This window comes from Osmia bicornis, chromosome 13 (assembly GCF_907164935.1).
Source record: "Osmia bicornis bicornis chromosome 13, iOsmBic2.1, whole genome shotgun sequence".
In the NCBI taxonomy this organism is placed as follows: domain Eukaryota; kingdom Metazoa; phylum Arthropoda; class Insecta; order Hymenoptera; family Megachilidae; genus Osmia; species Osmia bicornis.
In genome coordinates, this window is record NC_060228.1 from 1,378,885 (window position 1) to 1,401,559 (window position 22,675).

At 41.8% G+C, this 22,675-nt stretch overlaps 1 protein-coding gene across 4 annotated transcripts in view; it reads left to right on the plus strand.

Moving 5' to 3' along the window:
- The first annotated feature begins 3,631 nt into the window (after window positions 1-3,631).
- LOC114871774 overlaps window positions 3,632-22,675 on the plus strand; it is a 251,681-nt gene continuing 232,637 nt past the window's right edge. For all 4 annotated transcript variants that reach the window (XM_029178110.2, XM_029178111.2, XM_029178112.2 and 1 more), the window contains exon 1: window positions 3,632-4,623. In XM_029178110.2, the coding sequence (XP_029033943.2) occupies window positions 4,272-4,623 (352 nt within the window). In that variant the 5' untranslated portion in view covers window positions 3,632-4,271. The remainder of the gene's footprint in view (window positions 4,624-22,675) is intronic.

The following is a 22,675-nucleotide window of genomic DNA, read 5'->3' on the forward strand; positions in this document are numbered from 1 at the left end:
TGTTTTACTTATAACGCTCTGGTACTTGATGTTATTTCGTATTTCAGCCCTGTGATCACCAGTCCTCCCTTCATTCCTAAAAACTCTCATCGTAAATCGTAAAATATGTGACTGAGGTAAATCTTAAATTTCCAGTGTTATTTGCGTCTTTTTTTTTAAAACAATCCTTAGAATTTTTACAAAATAATGAATATTGATGTTTTTCTAAAATTATTTTATTATTTATCTATATACACAGGAGGAGTTTATTTAGAGCTACAATAATTGGCAAGATGGAAGTAAAAATATGTGTCAGGATGCATACGAAATCGAGTGTTCTAGACGCAGGGCTGCGGCTCAACGTGGAGGGAAATTAACAGGCGTACAGGGTAGCAAGCAGCTGGAAATTACGGGTTCTACATCGACGAAGAGTTATTGCCGCCGGCTGAAATTACGGATTCGAAAGAAACCGTGAGAATCGCGTGCCAGCGCGTGAAAGACGAGTCGGTGTGCCGGTAACATGGTTGCAAAAGGTATAGGGGAGAGAATCGTTGGTTCGGTTGTTGAGGGCTGCCAGTTGGATTCTCTCTCTTGTAGCCAACGCGACGAAACAACGTAGCCGAGCTTGCGCACCGCATTGAACGGCTGCAGTCGAGTCATTATGCAGCTACTGGCTGTCACTTCTACTCACCGTAACCGCAGACCGACGTTGACTATCGTCGAGTTCTCTATGCATCCGGTTCTCCCCGCGCTTTCGACGCCCGATACAGCGGTAGATACAGCGGTACACCGCTGAATATATTATCGCTCGTTTAAACCCGATTCCTAATGCACCTACCCTTATGTGTCAATGCCTCGACACTGATTCATGAAACTCGATTTCACTTTTCTTCTCTCCGTGTTCTTTTTTTTTTTTATTTCTATCTTTTTTATCCGGGGCTTTACCTTTTGTGTTTTGTACAAAGGATTCGAGTTTTCCATTGGAAAGCAGAGATATAAATTAGCGATTTGATCTGAGGAGAGGCAGGCTATCGCGTACAGCTACTTTGTCGCTCGTAATTTGATCGTGCCACTGTGCTGGTTGGATCGCGATTTCGCCATCAAGGTATCTTCGCGTGATATCGACGTACGTGGATGATAGTGTTCTGTTGGCACGCAACTATTTCGTATTCCAACGAAAGACATCGCGTTTAAATTACATGGATAGTTCGTCCGCGCGTTAGATGTCCAAAGAAACAACCAACAATAAGACAATGGATTTTCTTTTATACGAAACGTTATCTCTATTATTGCTTGGAAAAATGGAAGAAAGTTATTTGCTTCGGAAATTTATTAGGTAGAAATTTACGAGCGTCCTAGTTACATAATTTTTCGCTCGCAAGTCAATTCGATCGGTCGTAATTCGGGAGTTATAACTTATAAGATCGTTCTTCAACGACATCTTCGAGGAGATGATGGGCCGGTTAATAAAATCGATACGCCGCGACGCTTTTCCAAATTAAGATTCCTACGCATTGTTTATCTTGGGAAGAAAGTGTTCAACGTCTTCGAGTCTAAATTTTAATATAAAATTCATCTTTAGTTTGCGCAATTGAAAGAAATTGAAGAACAATCGAAAGAAATTGTTCCCGCGACTAATTAGCTAACATTGAGAAAGAACGAGAATCTAAAGCTTTTCTTTCGTTTTGTCCGAATTACACGGTAATTAACGCAGAATAAGCTTTTCTTTATATCGTCGACGAATCATTCATACCCGAGCTTGTAGGAGCAGGCACGGTTTGATTATTCGTATAAGTGCTGACACAAACTCTCCAACAACCAACGTTGCTTGTTCGACCATTCTAACTCAACTTCTACTGCCGCAGAGTACACTACTCTGTCTGGCCAGCGTAGTGGCGTGCTTATTCTACTAGCTTCGGTCAGCCCGACCGACTCGATGCGTCGCGACGAACGATTTAGCTTTATCAGTAAAACAGTCGAACTCGCAGTATTATGATTTTACAGCAAAACTAGACACTGTTTAATAATGTTTCATCCGTAACCGTTTAATTCTCGTCATCCTCTCGTCGTTACGAATTTCTCATTTTTCTCAGTTATTTAATTAATGATGTACGTATTAAATTCCAACCCCCTCCCCAACGGTGACATTCGGCGCGTTAAAACAATTACCCCCGATGTCGACATAAAACTCGATTAATATTACACGTCAATATTAGGTTGGTTCTATTTAACACGGCCAATCGAGTCGCGATTATGCGGATTGTTGGGGTAGTCGGGCGCGTTTTTCGCCGACCACTAACGGAATATCGGGTTTTCGGTACGTCACGATGGGAATTAATAATATTGTTTGCCATAGCATTATGCGGCGCATCTCGATCGTTGACGTCCGTGAATTCTGGTAATCACCCTTTCTAATTGATAATGTTCGAATCACGAACGATAATATTCATTACTCTGCCAACCAGAATGATCCTTTCTGCACCGTTTGTTGTAATCTGTACAAGTTTCTATTATCGAACAAGCAATTTATTAAATTTGTTAAATCTGTCCGTTATTCAGTACTGGCAGCGAGAATCCCATCACTTACGACTTACGACACTTAATACTCTATCGTTTATTAAGATCGCGTCCGCAAGGTGGTACGATGTTGAAGCAGTGAAATTTTCACGACTGGTCCAACGTAGGTTGCTTGATGAACGATTAAAATTTCAGACCCTTCCATAGATTGCTTCCCGAGTTAGAGTGGTCTTTAAAATTTCCTACGGTTCAAGTTTACCTCTTTGCGGGTTCTCTTTGCAAATTTTTCAAACGAAAAAACTGAAATCCTCTTTAAACCTTGAAGTGGTTTGTACATTTTGAAATAAACTTTTCATTACATCTTGTCGCGTTTTCGGTTAAGCTGGTCTGTTAACGACGCTTAAGGGATAATAATACTTAAGACTACGTAATCGTGAGACAGTTTTCAGGGGTGAGCAGCACGGGAGCCAGCGGGCATTTCCGCGTAACCGACCTGGACAAACCAACCGAAACGAGGTCAGGAACGACGCGTACGAGGGACGAGGGAGGAGGATCGTTGGTGGCCCGTTCGCCCATCCACCTGGTCACCCCTAGCTACGGGGTGGTTTTCCTCCGCTCGGAATCCCTCGGATACACTCGGACATTGTCGTTTCGACGTTCTCTCGAATTGTGTTACAACTACACGCCAATATAATTTTTATAGCTGAATGTATGTATAGGGTGTCGCATGAAATGCTAATATTTCCTCGTATGTCAATAATCAGATGCACTGTTCCATTATTTAAATTTTGCTTCGGAACAAGTGCCACTAAAGTTGCGTGTAGAAGCATCCTAGGAGCATCCCTTGAACATCGTCTACTTATCCTAGCACACGTAGAGGGTATCACGTGCAAGGACACGTAACATCTATAGAGATATTACTGGTCTCTCATCGTCGGAGGTTTCAGAACTCCGCGGAGAACGCGGAGAACGCGCAGAACGCGCACACTTTCGCGCAGGAACTATCGCATGTAAGTTTGGTGGAAGGGGCAGGAAAAGCAGGTAGAAAGGTGGAGAGTGGGGGGAGGGTTAGACCGCGCGGCTATCGGTCGTACACGGTGCGATCGTCATTGGGCGTCGGAACGTCGTGGCGACGCGACGCGGTCTCGACTCGGAAGTACGCTCGGTAGTAAACGAGTACGCGCGCGCCAAGTGACACGAGGATCGAGTGTTTCGCGACACCCTTTCCCACGTCCTTTTCTGCGCCAACACTTACACACGAACACGTACACGCACACGAAACACACACTAAAAATAACACTAAACCGAGTCGCGTTCGAGTGTACATCTCTTCGTTCGTGTTAACGTGTTTCGTGTTTTTCCGCGCGTGTGTTTCGGAAAAGAGGGACCCTCAATCGAGGGTCAAACTTGTAGCAAACAGGTTTACAAGTTGAATCAGCTTCTGGATAACGATCCAGAGATGATCTCGATCGTCTGTGACGCGCACGTGTGATCCATCCAGAGAATCGCGATCCTCTTCCACCGATTATAATATATAATAGAATAGGATAGGATAGATAAAAATGTTTCCGTCGAAATCGGTGTGTGCGTGAGTCATTTTTTTCTCGGCAAATTTTTACCAGAAGTGTGAAAAAGTTGATCGTTGAACTGACGGAAAAGGATAACGAAGTGTGAACCGGCGCGGCGTTTCCGGTCTGGATACGACGAGCGTTGGCGCGGTTTGGATCGTATCGAAGGTGGAGGAAACGGGGCACGATGAGACGGACGACGAGAGGATGTCGCGCGGACGCCGCGGGATTCATCGTCGTCGTCGTCGTTCGACACCTTCATCTCGATCGTTGGCCCTCGAAAGTTTCCAAGAGGATCGTTTTACGAACACGCTGAAAGATAGAGGACCCATGTTGTACCATGATCTGATGGGTAGAGTCATGTCACGTGTCGTCGGGACGCTGCTGGCGCGATCGACGCTGTTCGCGAGTGTTGCGGCAGCGATCGTCGTGTTGTCGTGTTGCTGCAGGTGCACTCGAGCCAGCGAGTTCCCTGAAAGGGAATGCTGCGATCTCATATTCCCGATTCCGGAACCAACTGGCAGATCAACGTCCGCTCCGACGCCTACCGGAAGAAGCGGTGAGTTTCATCTTATTGTTAGTCTTTTTTCCATGCTTGCCTTTACTCAAAGCAAATGTCGCGGCATCGGTATGAATGGGCCCAAACCCTTTTCTGTCATCGATACCTCGACGGTGGTGCATGTTGCAGCTGTGTCCGTGAAAATGTGCGTTAGATTGCAGTTTCCCGTGTAATTGATCCCGACTATTTTATCGGATAAATCAAGGTCGGAGAGGACGATAGGAAGTGTCCCGAGGTCGATATCACGTGGCGTTACAAAGTTATGGCCATTTAAAAAAATCACAATTTTCCAAAAATTTTCTGATAATTTCGAATCCAAAAAATAACCTAACCTAACCTTAACTAATTTAAGGTATTGGGTTAGGTTAGGTTAGGTTATTTTTTGGATTCGAAATTATCGGAAAATTTTTGAAAAATTGTGATTTTTTAAAATGGCCATAACTTTGTAACGCTACGTGATATCGACCTCGGGACACTTCCTATCGTCTTCTCCGACCTTGATTTATTCGATAAAATCGTCGAGATCAATTACCCGGGAAAATATGTGTAACAAAAAGGAAAGTCGCATTTAAACGTTTCCTTCTCGTGACACACATTTTCACGCATACAGCTGTAGCATGCACCACCGTCGAGATACCGATGACAGAAAAGGGCTTAGGGGTGCATTCAATACTAGTGTGGTGGCATTTCCTTTGGGTACACTAATCTACTTATAATTACGATTAGTTCAATTGTTCTATAATAAATTTCGAAATATCCGGGAAAATTTCACAAATGAGCTAATAAATTGACAAAGGCGAACTTTGCTCGAAACACTGCGGTCAGCTTCGTCGCGACGTCAACAAGGTCACGCTCGACGAAGAATCGTTCTTGTTGACGTTGGCTCGCCAGCCAGAGCCGATTCGTAAACATCGTGGTCCCTTCGATCCTACGTTTTCGTTCATGGGGAAAGTTAGATAGAACGGGGGAGTTTCCTGTTTGATCGCGACACGAGACGGTTCTCTGTGAAGTTTCGTGGAACAGATCGCGTGTTAAGCTAACGAAACGATTGGAGTTTCCAACTGTCTCGATTTCTTCTTCCTTTTTTTTGGAAGGGGGGAGGTGCTTTAATTGCTGTGGACGGTATCCGTGACTGGCACCACAAATTTAATAAGTTTAAATAATTAAAACGAGGTAACTATTCAGCGGTTCAAAGTATACATTTTTCTTTTCAAAGAACAAATAATAATTCCTACGTCAGCATATCTTTGATATTATCCAATATTTTAAAATGTTTCTCTGTTCCAAGAATAGATGTTAATTCTCGCTTTTCCAAAATATAATTCGTTTATCTCGATGTCTGAAATCGAACTTATAGACTCGAATTCCAACGAAAACTGTGAACATCTATTCACTGCAAAATGTATTCAACGTCGAAAGGCCGCGTCTTCTTTTTGAAAAAAAAAAAAAAAAAGGAAAAACCACTCGTTTCGCCAGTGGTTCGATGGAACATTCCGATAGGGGTAGAAGGGAAGCCAATAATTGGACAGGAACCGATAACTGTACGTATAGCTTGGCCCCGTATTTTGCTAGCCACCGAGCAGCTATTACAATTTCCGTAGAGGGACGAGCGGATTATTAATTCAATTAGGACCAGTTATTAATTCAACAACGACGGTTTATCGACGCCGGTTCAATGCGGCTCGCTTATAATTTAAGTGGCGAAACAACCGTGTAATCGAGAGCCACTGCTTTTTAGATACCCCTTCACCTTTTTTCTCCGAGCAAAGGAATTTCAATCGTAATAGAATGAAATTTTCCAAGATGACACCATTTAGGAAAGGGTTGGTGGTGTCTTCATTGTCGTAGTAAACGGCACCTACGAGAAATTCAACCTCGTAGGGGATGAAGTTCGATTGAGGTCGGGCCACGATCGAAGGTTATCTAGCGTGTCTATAGTCGAGGAGTAAGTTTTGGGGGTGGAAGTCATTTATACACCCTCATCGTCGGCGAAATACCGCGTACGTGCTCATAGAGTGTTAATAATGGATGGTGATCGGCTTCTCCGGTATTTTATACTCTCGCTCTCTCTTTCTTTCGAAGGTCGAGGATAAAAGACGGACTGCATCGATTATTATCTTGCTCTCTTTTTCACGCTGCGTCAACGTCTTTATTAGTACGAGCTCTCTGTCGAAGACCGATCAGCGTAATTCGCGCAAGCTTATCAATAAATTTAGAGAATTTTATTATTATATTACTGCCTCGATCGAGAGGCGAAAAGATAAAAAAATAAATGAAATTACAAAAGGCTCTTGGAAACTCGAGGCGTGAAACTGTGCAACGTAGAAGGTGACAGTCTGTCGAGAAGGAATCTCTGTCGAGAGAAGAGAAAAAGAAAAAAAATTGTAGGCACAAAGCAGAAACGCGCAAGCATCCAAAGCGGGCAAAGATTTTTCCCCAAGAGCTCGTCACACGGCTACGTCGCGTCGTACAGGGTTCCTTGCTTAAATGTCGCAAGTCAGCTCGCAAAAGGAAAAGTACGCGAGGCTGGCTCGGTTGGTAGACGAAGAAAAAGGAGATGCAGTCTCGGAGAAAGAGAAAAAGAGGGGAACGAGAAGTGGCCCATTGACGTTAAATCGTACGGTGAGGTGCTTTTAAACGTCCTCGCTATTTTCATGCGACCTACTTTACCGAGCCGCACCGTAACGAGGTTGCTTTCGAATAAATTCCAAGTACCTTCGAGTCGTTGTTCCCGCTAGTCGCTCCTCGTTCCTCGTTCGTCGCTTGTTTCCCCTCTCCACCCTTCTCTGATTCTGCATCTTCTGATAAACCAGATCGAACCAAGGACCTTTTCCATCTTTAAACCGTACTTTTCTGGGTCTCCCAGTTATTCGATTTCTCTGACAAACGAGGGGTTCTAATGAAATCCAGCTTATGAATCATTAATCCTTTGTATCCGGAAGTCGTTATTTAAGTTACTCGGCAGTTGATTAATTAACTGAATTAATAATTGAAAAGAAAGCTCTTGAAACGGCAGTAATTTTCTGATTTGTCACCAAGCTAGAATCACCCGTTATTGTTAATGACGGACAGTGCTTCAAAAATTAATTTTTTTAATCTCGTATCTTCAACTATAGACCTACGAACGAGGTATTTAACAGGCGGGATACAGGTGGAGCGCCGCGTTGTTGCACGTTTCTGAACTTTGCAAGTTTGCAAGTTTCAAACTTGTTAGAGTGTGCGACGAGGAAGAAACAGCAGCCAGCCAGGCTAGACCCAATAAAACGAGATGAAGGCCTTGCTCTGATTGTCAGTGCCTTCTGATATCGTATATTTCACGAAACGTCTTTTTAATTTTTTGTTGTCTTATAATATTTATCTGCTAGACGTACATATTCATTGAAAGTATCTCTTCTTGGTACAACGTATCTTCAGGAAAGTCGAAACTGAAGCATATATTTAGCTTTACGGCGAAAATCGTAAGCCGTAAGCATTCGTTGGTTTGAAAGCCGAGTCGGTCGATATTTATGGCCCGGCTTGATTAATTAATCCTGACGGAAAGATTGAATACATCGGAGAACGCAGTTTATCTTCTCGCGATCAGTTTCGTTGTTTCTACCAATCCGAGAAGGATTTCATCCTGGTGAAACATGGTTACTTATTATAAATTTTCTGCTGCTACAGGCAAATTTCGAAGATCGATGAAACAATTGAACACATTAGTCATGAATTCAAGTATCATTATTAAAAAGTAACGCCTGTACGTCGAAACGTACGATTTCGTAGGCCAATAGCTTACCGTTTCAATTCAATTACCGAACAGTTTGATTTGTCGGCTCGATTCGTGTAATTAATTATTCAGTGAAATTTCATTATTGGAAATAAATTCAAGCGTCATGTACGCTTTGATAGCGGCTATTTGCTTCTAAACATTCAATTGCCTAGCGTGCTGTGCAATTTTGTAGAGGAGGATGTAGAACACACTGTGGTTTACGTGTACAGAGATTAAACGTATATTTCATCGGGATTGTTCTATTTCCAAAACTTATTTCCAAGTATAACATTCCATCTAGAATACTTGTTGTTTCTTATTGCTTCAACTTGAAAAGTGTAGGCGAATAAGAGAGTTTCGAGGATAATTAAATGATAAGAATTCCAAAATTTAATAATACGAGTCTTTGATAATTTAAACCCTTAACACGTTGAACGCCACAGTAAAAATGGCCATTTGTTATAGGACAAATAATTAATTTTCAAATTTCAAATTTTAAGCTTTATTTACCATTTTACGTTATGTGTGCCATAACAGTATTACTTAAAATAATGCTTTTCTATTGTTTTCTTTTAATTATTCAGGCACGTATAATTTCCGGTGTCGGTCACCGGTGACCCCCATGGCGTTCAACGTGTTAAATTAATGTTCCAACCTTCCAAATTATTAGCAACAAATTTAACGTGATAGACGGCAAACTTAAACCGTGATAAACAATACTTTTCCCGTTTCTTATTTTTCGGGCCTGCCGTTCCGAGCGTAGACCCTTGCTATCGGTTTCAAGAGGCACAGTCAAACATGTGGCACTTACCGCAACAATAGGTCCGCTTTTACTACTTGCTACTCGAATCGAGACGTCTCTGCTGAAAATCAGTTATATCTTGAAAATTAATTAAAATCTCGTATATACATTAAAGCTTAATAAATTCGTCTTGAAAAGCACTATCACATGATCTGAAAAAAAAGATATATAGTTCCATTTAAAAAACGAAATGCGATATCTTTTAAACTAATAATGTAAAAAAAGTTTCGTTCACGCCAAGATATAGGCCCCATTGTACTATGCAATTTCCACATAAACAATTTTTCGTGTCATCAGTAGTTACGAAATAAAGCGGCTGTTACACTTCAGCACGGACACCCTACAAGGTGTCCAATCTTTCGCTTTTTGGTCGCGCTGTCGATTGCACGCGTTGCCCTTCGCGAAATTACAAGTTGTGAATATCCGCGAAGCAGAAATCGATTTCAAACATTGTTACTAATAGATCGGTCAAGGTCTAAAAATGAATATCCATTGAAACCATGAGGTGTAGATTTCGCACATACATTTCAACCAAGATGAAGACAAGTCGAAGATCTCGTCATCTGTTTCCTCTCTTATTTTATTTAACTTGACCTCGTTTCATTTCCTTCAGCGATTCGTTTCCTTCCACACCAGCCATTCGAAGAACCCGTTATTACTACTTGTATCGTGGCAAAGGAAACACCTCGAATCACGGGAATCCTCGTCAAAGAAATGACTAATTAATTGGCCGGCAAACTCGGCCTCCTTGACCCGATACGCGGTTTCTCTCCTATCTTCTTTGAACCTCGACCTAACACCCTCGTGTTCTCCCTCTTCTCTCTCTCATCCAAACTGTTTGCAGAATTTCTTCCGTGTCTTTCCATATTCCATAGCTATCGGAACATGAAATAACACTTTGCCGTTAACGATGCAACGTCCATTTCTGTTCGTATCTTATCTTAGCGATATAGGAATATAGGCATACTTGCCGAGCTTCGTGCCGGCAAATTAGATCGTGTCTGTGAAGTAATTCTCCAGGGAAATTTGAAATGTTCTTAAGTAATAAATTAGTATTTTATTTTTACGTTTCGTGCATCGAGGACTAATAACGTGGAGAAATTTCAGGGGCTGACAAAAGAAAGCAGGGCAACCGATATGTATATACCAAGCATACTTCGATTTGATTAAACGCGAGCTCGTTTGATTAATCTTCGATCCTGAAGATGCTAGCATAATTTAGCTGGCTCGTAAACCGGAACGCGCTTTCTACATATTTCATACGACGTTGAACGGAAAAACAAAGACAGCCTAGCCTCCGGGCGCTTAATCCCTGAAGTATTTGCTTGTCGTGGCTGGAAATTAATTCTCTGATCGTTAATCACGCGTGATGACGTTTCACGTACACCTAGGAATTGACTTTCAACGCGTGGAATTCCTTCCAAGACTTCCTTCCTTCCTTCCTTCCTTCCGTACCCTTTTCTGTTGCATCTTCCTACTTCACTCGTGTACTTTTTCACAGCTTCTTTACCTGACAAGTGTTTACGTTTGCTTCCAAGAGTCGAATACTTGAAGCAGGTTGGTATCCTGAGTTTCTAGCAATTTTCTCTTTATATTTAAACTATCTGAAAGCACTTATTCGATATTAGAAATTTTGTTTTAATTTAATTCCTGAACGACGGATCACAGGTACAGCGATAATTTGAATCGAAATTCAAATTCAAAGTCAAATTCTTTTAGATACTATTTCTGGATATATAAATGTCGTTAATTTCATAAGTTTAAGGATTTAAAGTCGAAGGTATTAATATTATGTAAAAATTGGAAAGAGTATAATTCATAATATCAGATTTCTCTTAATTTCGTTACTTCAATTGATGATTAACGATCAAAGAGCTATTCATCTTTTTCAATCGATAACTGGTGGCATCGAAAAAGTCCATTAACTAACTTCCAGTCGATAAAGTGTTGAGGGGGGGAAAAATTGTTGGAAATCAAATAAAATTCAAGCAGCTATTATAAATTAGAAGCTTCGGTTCACCCTGGCTGCGACTCTACGGTTTTTATCGCTCGTAATTCGACGCGATGGATGTCGGGAACGATCGACTTTTTCCTCGAAGAAACCCCATTAATAGCTTATCCTGTTCTCGTTTCCTTCTTTTACCAGTTTCGTACTTTACCGCGTACGCGTCTTTCACGCCGAAAGTGTTGAACCTCTAACTAAACCATACTCTCGTCTAATTAGTCTTTTCGAGGACAATTTTACCCTTTCGACGGAGCGATAATAATTTTTTAACGAAATTCTAGATGCAGCGTTACTACACCCTCGGTTGATTAAGAAAAATGGAAATTAGCTGGCTCGCCTTGAGCTCGTCCGAGCCTTGCCGGATGTGCTCCACTGGCGGCCGGCCAGGAGTAGATGTCAGTAGTAGAAGCGCATGGTTAGTCAGCCGCTCGCGCTCGAGAAGTAGCGTTGCCGGAAAAAGCGACACTTCTGTGCCACATCAATTTTTTCGCGATGTACGAAGCTTTTTGTCGTCCCATTTTATTGCTGTCCTCTCGCTTAATTGCACTGTTGATTTGATAAAACGCGGCCTCAACGAGGTACGAACTTTTTCAGAACTTTCAAGGCGCAAGTGTATACTTGAACAAAACGTTTGTTCTCGGGATATGCGGGTACCCGATATTACGGGCTCTTGCGGGGGTCCGATACATGCGTGCAGTCGTGTAGCCCGACTATTTCGGGTTCAGTCGGGTACAGTCGGGTTTTGTTAATGTCTGCAATAAGCATGTTCAAAATCCATTTTGTATAAAATGAACATACAGGTGGAAATTCATTCAAATAAATTCGTTACAAGTATTATTTTTCCAGATAAAAAATTTCTTATTCCAAAATTCCACATAAAACACATGCTTATCGCAAATATTAACAAGTACATAAGAAAGGCCCGCGGGAGCTCGTCCGAATCGGCCCGACTCACAGTGGTCCCGTTTGAAAATTTTACTGACATTTAAGCAAAAAATGAAGTTTCTCATATCAATATCTATTCTATGTATACTGTTTTTTAAATGTCCGTCGACTTCAACTATGTTAGAGTTAATAACATTTAACAAAAGTCGTAGCCGAAACAAATGCTTTAAGTTGCATGTTTTAAATGCAGCATTTTTTACGAAAAAATTGCCCTACTTCTACGAGATGTATTGGCGATTGTATACAATATTTCCTTCCGCTGTTTTTTGGAGGTGGAAAGTACTGTCTTATATTACAGATTATGTCAATTGATCAAAAATTGGTATTCATAGTGTACTAAAAATATCATATCTAATGAAACAAAAAAAAATTTCAAACTTTGAACGTTTGACAGGACGGATCTTTTTAGTTCCAAAGAGTCCCGAGTTTTTACAAAGCAGAATGCTTTCTGTATACCTTCCGCTTTGTAATGGTGCAAAAATTAGTTCCTACTTCATCCTACTTTACAAATTATCACTGTTAAAAGCTCACGGTGTTACGCTACATATGTACGTTCGCGTCCAGCGTTAGGACTGCGTGACGTTCTAGGAATCTCTTCTCAGAGGATATTGAGATTCTAAACACTTGAAATGTTTACGCTATATTTATTTAACAGATTATTATTGACTTCCGATCCGTACATATCGACACTGACGATGAGGATAAAATCACATGATCGGAAAATTAAAATTAACAGTCGCGACTGTTCCCGACTGAACCCGAAATAGTCACGCATGTATCGGACTCCCGCTTGAGTCCGCCCGATGTTTTCCGAACCGATCCGAATAGTCGGGAACCCGGCACAGTCGGGCCGCACATCCCTAGTTCGTTCATATGGTATTCGATGAACTCGGCTTTATCCCCATAAGGTTTGCGACCCTCTTCATCACCGGATACGACACACCTCCTTTATTTCCGGCAGATTTACGAGCCGCAAACCACCGTACAGGGAATTATTGAATTTGCATAACGAAATACACAACATCGGAAAGATTCACAAGCACAGACAACTTTTAATCTTACGTATATATCATATTTTTCATCGAGCTCGTTCGACATCACAGAGAATCTTGTAAGAGAATAGCAGAAAGAAATATTTTTCTTTCTTCTTCTTTTTTCAACGCGAAAGTTTCTAAACGGTGAAAGAAGAGTAGGCGGAAATAAACGAGTATTCAGCACCGGAGGCGACTGCTGACAGAACGAAACAGCGGAAAGGGAAAGAGTAACGATTTTAATTTAACGCCGGTTGCTCTCGGAATGAGGTATTGAATTGACGGTATGATTTTCAAAATCCAACTCGCAATGGAACTCGAAATCAGATTCGTTGTCAATCTCCGTTCAGCCGGGAGGCAGCCATAATATACGAGGAGCTCGGTAGGGTGGGCGTTAAAACGTGCTAGCCCAGGCGCTTGTTCGTTTTAAACAGGAGCTGTCGATCTCGTTCGAATCTCCTGATCGATCTACCGATCCTCGGAGTTTCCCGTTACGAACGCTCCGATCTGACCCCGCCGACTAAACGAGAGGTAGTTTCGTTCGAGTCGATTATTTGGTTCGTCGACGTCTCGTAAATACAGTTGGCAAGTTCGGAGGGAACGCGTGAAAACGGTCGTAAACCGACGCGACGAGACGCGATTTATTTATTTATTAATAAAATATTTCGTTTATGGTCAGCAGGAATTATATTACAACTTCCAAGATATTTGCGATAGGTATAGAATTGTAATTTTCTCGATCATCAGAATGGATATTACTCGTTTCCTGTCGCCTCTAAACACGGGGGATGATTTTTAAATAAACCGAAGAGAAATAGGGCGTAAATATCCTCGGCCTTTGACGCGATTTATCGAACGTACGGTGGCTCGAGGCCTCTCTGGCCGGCTGCGGCCGTACGCGCCCCTTCTGTGAAATGCAATTAACATCGCAATTATCGACACGAATAACGACCACCGGTTCAACATACGCGCGCGTATATTTAATTAACCGTTTGTCGGACCTCTGAATTGTTGAAATATTGCGAGAATATAACCTCCTTTTGCGTGAAACGCTGTCTGTTGAAACAAACGCGCAACGGCTCTCTCGTTGCACTCTGCAGGCTATAGACTGTGTTAATTATTACTAAATGATTTGGAATGTTGAAACTTGTTGGTTGGACGACGATGAGTGAAAAAAAAAACACAAAAAGAACTGAAAGGTTCTCGGTGTAGGCGACAGCCAGGAAGTGGAGGGTCGAGGGTGAGTGCACGTTCCTGCGCCAATGTTCGACACGAAAGGTTCGCGAACGAGCGCGTTTGCAGGCCTTATCGCGAAAAGGGCTAGCCCTACCTTCACTCTTCGGCTCGGCTCGACTCGACTCGCCGAGAGAGATCTAATCGCGGCTCGTTTCCTTCGCTCGCCAACCGGCTGCTCGTTCTCGTGCCGTTACCTCTTATATTCTTGGAACTCGAGCCCGTTGCACCCCGTAACTTTGCCTTTGCTACCCCTTTTTCCTTCCCTGTCGATGTCTACAAATATTTTCAACCTCACCGGTTTATCAACTTATGAAATTTTTAAACATCTTCTTATCCGGAAAATTCTTCTTCCACCCTCGATCTAGCTATCATTGTTGTATTTCGAATTGTTGTGGACGAAGCTTCTTGTTCTTCTAGCAAGTTTGACGCGGGTTTCTCCAGGCAAAAACGATTGCACCAGCAACGTTACGGATGCGCGTAACGTTTTGCCCGCTAGCTACGTCACTAACGAACCGTAATTATTTGCAGTTTTATTCAAGCAAAAGGGCATGGTATTGGTAGCGTAAAGAAGGAACAACGATCATTAAGGAAACGAGAAGCAGTGCAACGTTTCCTATGCGAGCGGCATCGATCTTGTCCTCGATTTACGGTAGAACTCGTGTAAATACGATTTGCTCGGCTACAATTTTCCATACATCAGACGATGCGATCTATAGTCTGGAATGAATAGTGTCCTTCTTGGAAGTGTCTGATCAATTGTTAGCGTACCTACTTTTCAAGTGTCATGACAACACTTGAACTCGTTATAATTTTCGCGGGGACAAAAGTCGTGACATTTGGTGTCGTGGCACTAACGACAAACGTAGCGATTTACTGTCACGTGAAAACGTAGTCTAACGGTCGCGATGGTTGACCGTTTACTGCCGACCGAGGGGAGGGGATCGATGGTTCGCGATGACGACGAATATACACGCCACGCGACCGTCCGTACACGCGATTTCTCCGTTGTAACGTCGTTACCAACTTCGACATGCGAACGGGAAATCAAAGGGTTCCGTGTGCGTGTACCGAGGAATGCGTTTACGCGATACCGCCACGCGAATCGCCTCGCTACGCCTCGTAAAAACGCCGGGGGATGAGGGGGAGGGCAACCGCTTGTTCCCTTCCGAGACTTACGGCGGCTGTAAATCGCTGGAAAGCTTGGATTTTACGTGTTTACCCTCCTTTATCGATTCGTCTTGCGCCCTTACGGGGTTAGATCGATCCCGGACACGCTTAGATCTCGGGGAAATGTTTTCATCTTTCAGCGACGACGCCTGTATCGAGCACTCGCATGCAAATGTGACTTTTTATAATTCTTATCATCCCTCTTGGAGAAACGCAGTAAATATACTTACGAGGAAAATTAAAACTGAAACGTTCTGTCGTTTACGATTAGTTAGGCTAATTTCTTTAGGAATTAGTTGTTCCATGAATTATTCCTGTTTCAAGCTCTGTGATAATGATAGTAATAGTCAGAAGTGGTCCGATCTGTTCGAAATTGACTGTCACAAACTCGAAGGCTTAAGGCAATTCTAAATCGTTCTAGTTGCTACAGAGAGCACATTTGGAATTCTCTTTCGCAAAACTGTTCTAGGGCACGTACTTACTGTAATCTAGCGCATGCATCCTATAGATCCAAGTTATCGGTTGGGGAGGAATACTCGTTTTATTTACTTTACCCTCTGAACAAATGTAAATTTTTATTTTTCTATAATTTTCGTTTTTTACCAATTTCTGATTCAATCGCGACGACTTGGATCGCTTTGAAAATTCTAAATCATTCAGGGTTGTCTGACAATCAGCTGATTTTTTGATTTATCGTCACGAAATATAGAGGTACGAGTGTTGTACGAAAAGTTCTGAATGCCAATTCTGCTCACCTTTCTTTCTGTTTGTTAAATTTTTTATGCGTTCACCGTTGGAAATTTACAACGGTCGTTATTCATACTTTCGAGCAGCCCGACCAGTCGTTATCCCGTGATTTTTTGGCCAGCGAGAGCAGAAAAAACAATTCTACACAAATTTACGCATTTTTCTTTTTGTTCCTGGCTTTTTACACGCGCCGAAACTGGTCGCGAGTTCCGCGTTAACTTTAAAATGCATAAACGCTGAAACCCGGTTATAATTATTCCGTGGCTTTTTCTTGTTCAATTATTTCGTTTTAATTAATTCTTGTTAGCCACCAGGGCATTACATGGACATTGTTTATTAACGCTACAAGTTTTTTTCGTGACGCTGATTCGTATCTCAACGTTAGCGAAAATTGTATCTGTCCATCGTCAAGTACAAACGCAAAACTGCCAAGAACAGCAGTTTATTCGGGAAATATAATCGAAAGAAGTATATCGAGGGAGAATAACGGGCTCGTTTACGAATTACTACAGCAGTTTTAACCGCGTTCGAATGGCTGAACAACGAGCAGGCCGGGGAGGGTAATAAAAGCTTAGCGTTGTTCTTCTGTTAATTCGACGCTGGGTGTTAGGGGTTACGGGCCAGGTTGAAACGCGGCTAGCTCTCTTTAATAGCGGCTTGTCGACGGATTACCACTACCAAAAGGATAGAATGCGAATAAAATTAAGCTCTCAACGGCAACGTACACTCGTTTCCCTCGTTTCCCTCCACTTTCGAATTAGCCCTTCGAGTTTTGTTTCCACGAATCTGTGTCACGGACATGGCGCGTCGCCAGACGTCCTCAGACTGACGCAATTAGCCGAAGCTTCGTTTTGACGAGCTTACAGGGAGGTACACTCTTGGCTTCGGGTTAATTTCAGTCTCAACGGCGACGCTGTTGGCGTTTCCTCCTTTCTAGCCCCTCCCCCCAACTTTTCTGTGTCGTTGGATGAAAAATGTGGAAAACATATGGTCCTGTTAAGATGATATGAAATTATATGTACTGTCACAGCCGACTCTAGTACTAGCCATGTTGAACAACGTGGCAACACCGCTCACGTGACAATCGGGAGTTCTATTTTCAAAAACAGAGTCCTGTGCTCGGAATTGTAATTAACGTCTTTTTTAATTAATAGCTGTAGTAATATACGCTATTTTGTATTAATTATGTATTAAACAATACATAAACGTTGCAACTATGGCAAGTAGAAGTGATGTGGTAGTATAAAATTGTTATAAATGTGATATCAATTTTGTGTACTCTCGAAGTAGTTTGGTGTTGTGAAGCATGATATTTGAAATATTTACAGTGGTTTCAAGAAAATTTAGGTATGAAGCAAAATGAAACCATCTTTGGATCAAATTGAAACATTTAAGAATTGATAAACGTGTGTATAAGTGAATAAAAACCTTGAAACAAGCGAAATTATTGGAACGAAACCAAAGAGGTTATGTGAAGTCCAGAGAGTAGCCGAGAGTTTGACGACGTTGATTGGCTGGGAGTCTGGGAGTCCGGGAGGCAGATAGAGTAGGGTTAGATGTTGATATATTCAGACCGGACTCCCGCGGTGTTGCCATTTTTACTTCAGCACAGCTAGTACTGTGCACCGATGAGATGTTGCGGAGGCTAAGGAATGCGGGTACGATTGGTCAGAGGTTTCTAGTCACGCCTTATGCACACGCATTCTAGACCGTCGCGTGTTATTGGTCGAAACGCTCACAAATACTAAGCCCGCTGCTTGCACACCGCAAAGTCAAATGGTGTGGGTGCGTGACGACGTTGGGACTAGGCGGGACAGACCGAGGAGTCACTCCTTAGCCTCAGCAACATCTCATCGGTGCACTGTACTGTGCGTTGCAGCTAAGTTGCCGAGCACCCACAAATTGAACCGACAGAGGGGCAAGGGGACTGTGCGTTCGCTCCACCTAATCCCCTCCAGGAACCCGTAACTTGAGAAGTCAGCGGTCACAATGCATAGGCGTAAGATTTCCATATTCGCGGAAGATACATTTAATTATATAAACATGCGATTTTTTCGGGATATTAATGGATTTTTTATAATACTCGTTCTTGACAACAGTTGTTATTATGCAAAATTTATTGGAAATTACATTATGGAAAATGTAAAAACTCTCTTGTTTTCTTAATAATGTAAACCCCGAATCTACCTCTACGCCAATGCATTCAACCCGCCGCTCGCTATCTCTTCATCTCATTCTGTTTCAATGTCTGTCCTTGGCGACGTTCGTCACGCGATAGATTTGTGGATGTAAGGCCCTCAGCCAATAAACATAATACGTGTGACTGGAGGCAGGTCAACGAATTTGATTGGACGGCAACTTAGCTGCAACGCACAGTACTAGAGTCGGCTGTGGTACTGTACGCGTCTACTAAGTTGAGACTCCTAAGGAATCGGGTCTGATTGGTCGGAGCTAGATGGGCCAGGCTAAGACACGCACGCTTATACAGTTGACCCACACGCATTCTCGCTATTCGCTTCCTATGTTACAATTACTAGTAGAAATGTAGTGTGTCGCGTGACAGAGAAAAAGAACGGTAGGCACTGCCTCGAGCCTCAACTTACAATTAGTAGACGCGTACAGTACTTGGCGCGCTTCTGTTGTATCGTCTGCGCAAGCGCGTTCCGTTTCATTTCCATAGTTGGGAAGCCTGCGAGACATGAAGTTAGTGGCGATTACTGTCGCCGATGTTCATGCGTTTTTCTATTCTGTTCGGCGTCTCTCGTGTAAGGTAGGGATGTTTGATTCACCGGAAAGAATTGATTCTGAATCGAAATAAGAGAATCGATTCCTTTAAAAAATCGAAACCAAAGAATCGGTTTGAAAAGAATTGACTTTTTTTGTTTGCTTTTTTATTTTCATTTTTGTAAACAGACTATTCTATGCGGCATCGATCATTGTAAAGAATCGATCTTGTATTTTTTTATATTTCGTGCTCTTACACCAAAAGCAGGCGCTCTACATTGTTTATATTTTAATCACTATTCATATTATACTCTTTTTAGGAGTGAATGTGTTTTTATGGATCAGAAAAATCGATTCTTCTAAAAAGTCGATATAAAAAGTGATAATTAATTCCCTAGAGGGTAAAAAATCGATTCAAAAGACCGATTTTTTTACCGAAACTGTAGTGTCTCGGGTAGCAAAAAGGAACACAATTGTTTGAACAGTTTTAATAATATAACGTATAAAGGAAGTGTAACATAAAGCGCGCACAAAGACGCGTCCGGCATCACCTTGCCCTAACATAAGACTGTCGCCGCATGGTGGCTCGTGCGTCTTCGGGAAACCTCGTGCAGCCGATCGTGCACCGATCCACCACAAAAGAATCGAATCGGAATCGAACATCCCTAGTGTAAGGCGACTATTAAATTATAAAGCTCTTCTATTTTGTCTTTTTTCTCAACCCCTGGTCTCTAACAGGTTCGTTTACTTAGAAATTCATATTTTTCTTTCAATATTACAAGAATCATAAGCATTCTACTCGTCCGTTTGTTTGATTAAAAAGCAGAGCAGAGGATCTTTCGTAAAATCATAAAAGATTAAAATGGTTATAAAGAGTCTGAAACGAAGCTTGTTCGTTTGACACAGATTGAGAAAGCGCGCGTGATAAATGAGTGGAAAAATTGTTTGAAAGGGGGTTAAATTTGATAAAGCACTTGAAAATCGAGGTCAATTCAGCCGTACGTTCTCGGTCGTGAATCCTGAGAGTAGCTGGGTTCTATTCAAAGCAACTTTGTCGCCAGAGCAGAGTAAATAGAAATTCAGAGGGAACGATGCCGATGGCGGTGGCAGGACGTCCGATCGATGCACCGCACGAAACCGACCAGGTCACGAGATTCCGTCGTTTCGTTTATAATTTTGCCCGGGGAAAGGAATCGCGCGAAACACACATCCGAACCGGACAGAAACTAGAACCGGAGTGACTTGAATGAAAATCGATAACCAGTTAGACGCTTTCGTTTCCCAGCCATCGTTGACAGATGAGTGTCTTCCGTGAATCGACACGCTTTGATCTTCCTGCTACCTTCCTGATCACCTTTCTAATGACGTTTTCAAATTTCCTCTTACCACTATATCTTTCATTGTCTTCCCCTTCCATTCTACGGAAACTTAAGTTCGTCAGCTTTACAGAATTATTGAGTATCTTTAATCGTCGGATAAAGATTGAACTCAATCGATTTGCAAAGTAATTTATTAATGATAGTGATACATATACAGGTGCGAAAAACGTAGTACAATACGGTTACTGGTTCAACGCTGTCGCTCGACTGACTAAAAAACCGGAAAAGCCTTTCTTAAATCGGCGTCGCCAAAACGGTCAGCGGACCCAAGACTTTATGACCTGACTGTTTGGTTTTCATTGAAGAAAACAAGAACAAAAATTTAATCTCATTTTCGTTTAATAACTTATTCTGGTGGAGGGATGCTATATCTTTCTACATAATCCTTCGTAAGATTCGGCTTTCTGTTTATACAAAGATGCGACAGGGCTTCGCATAAGCATAAGAGAGTTTTTAGTCACCAACGCTTCAGATCATCAGCTCTCGATGTTCTTTTCAACTGCAGTTCAGTTCTGTCGTAAGAGTCAGAGTAAAAGGGTGTCTCTTTCAAAGCGTATTCAGGGTGTCCCATTTTAATCAATAAATGCGATTATCTCAATCGCATTTATTGATTAAAATGGGACACCCTGTATAATAAAAGTATTATTATTCAAAGTTAAACCTGAGCAGTTTATTTCCATAAACGCATTTCTAACACTGACCTGGAGCCTACGTCTGGCAAGTGAAAATCGCGCAGAGGAAAAATAATGAATTAAAAATATTCTATTCTCAATAAGAATAATTGCTGTATTTCTTATCGAAACATTATTCTGATTTAAAGATTAAGATTAGACGGGGGGTATAGTCTGTGAAGCAGAAGATGCTATAGAAATTGTAGGAAACAATGGAAGAGAAAGAGGAAAAATGGGCGAACGATCCTTTTCTCTGTCCTGGAAAATGTCAGCCTCTACACAGGTTCCTTTTCCTCTGTTCGATTTTCGTCTGGAGAACGAGCGAGCGAGCAAGCAAAGAATCTAAGAGCTGGTAAACAAAGAGTAGAGGCAGGTCGCTTCTCGTTTTCGCGGTCCGTTACGTTTTCCTACGATTTTCTCTACTCGACCTGCACTCTCATGACCTCGTAGAAAAATTTCAGGGGAAAAATACCGGCCAGAAAATCGGGGAAAGTTTGCGATCGCTTCTTGCGTCTCGTAAAAGCACGCCAAACTTTCGTTTTTTTCCTTTTATATACAATATCTTCTTTTTTTTTTCAAGCTTGCATATTCGAACATTTCACGCTTCCGATATTCGATTTTCCCTGTTTTTGCTATAAATTGATTCTCTGCTTTTGCTACAATCTGATTTCCCACTCTTCCTATAACGTGATTTCCTGCTTTTTCTATCGATTAATAGCATTTATCAAAAATGTCGAAAAATGCTAAAGTGATTTTCTGTTCTGGCTAGAAATTGAACATTTATTTTTAGTCAAATTTGACTCTCTAATTTTCGAAATTCGATGAAACAAGCTGCAAATATTGGAATTTAAATGGTTGCCATTTACAAACTTCGATATAATTTTTAATTCTACGCTGTTAATTTTGGAAAAACGTTCCAATTTCAGAAAAGCAATTACACCGTAACTCGTTTGGAAAATTAGCTCCAGTTCGAATTACACGTGGTTTAATGAAAAATCGGTGCAAAGTAACGAGGAAACAGGGAAGGATTGCACGTTTCTGGCATCGATGCATTCCTAATGTAAGCGAATCGATGGAGAAACTGTCTCTCTCTGATTCTCTTACTGTCAGCAAAGAAAACACCATGTGACGGGAAACTTTCGACTTAAGTCTGGAAACTGGCCGGATGGCTCCTGGTGCTGAGCGTCGCCCGCGACTTGGATTTAGCTTTGTGAAAACAGGATTTCACTCAGTAAGCTCCATTACGCGCTTCCCAGTAAAACACGGCCCGAAAACGGCCTGGTACCACTGTTCTATACGCGAATGCTTATTTAAACGCGACCTCCTGCAACTTGTCGCGATGCAAAATTGAACGTCGCATCGCTCTTCTTTTTCTCCATTCTTGAACGACCTAACAGCCTTTGAGTTCTTCTTGGAAAATCGATAAAAAAGATTTCTTACCCCTGGAAAATTTATTTTGTTGCGGAGCTTCGATCGAATAACGAAAGGAGATGAGGACATCGAGAAGAGTGAAAGGCTAAAAATTGAAAATTACTTCGAAGCTTTTGAAAATTTTTTTCCTACATGTTGTTACTTTATGGAAAAGACGGTAAAT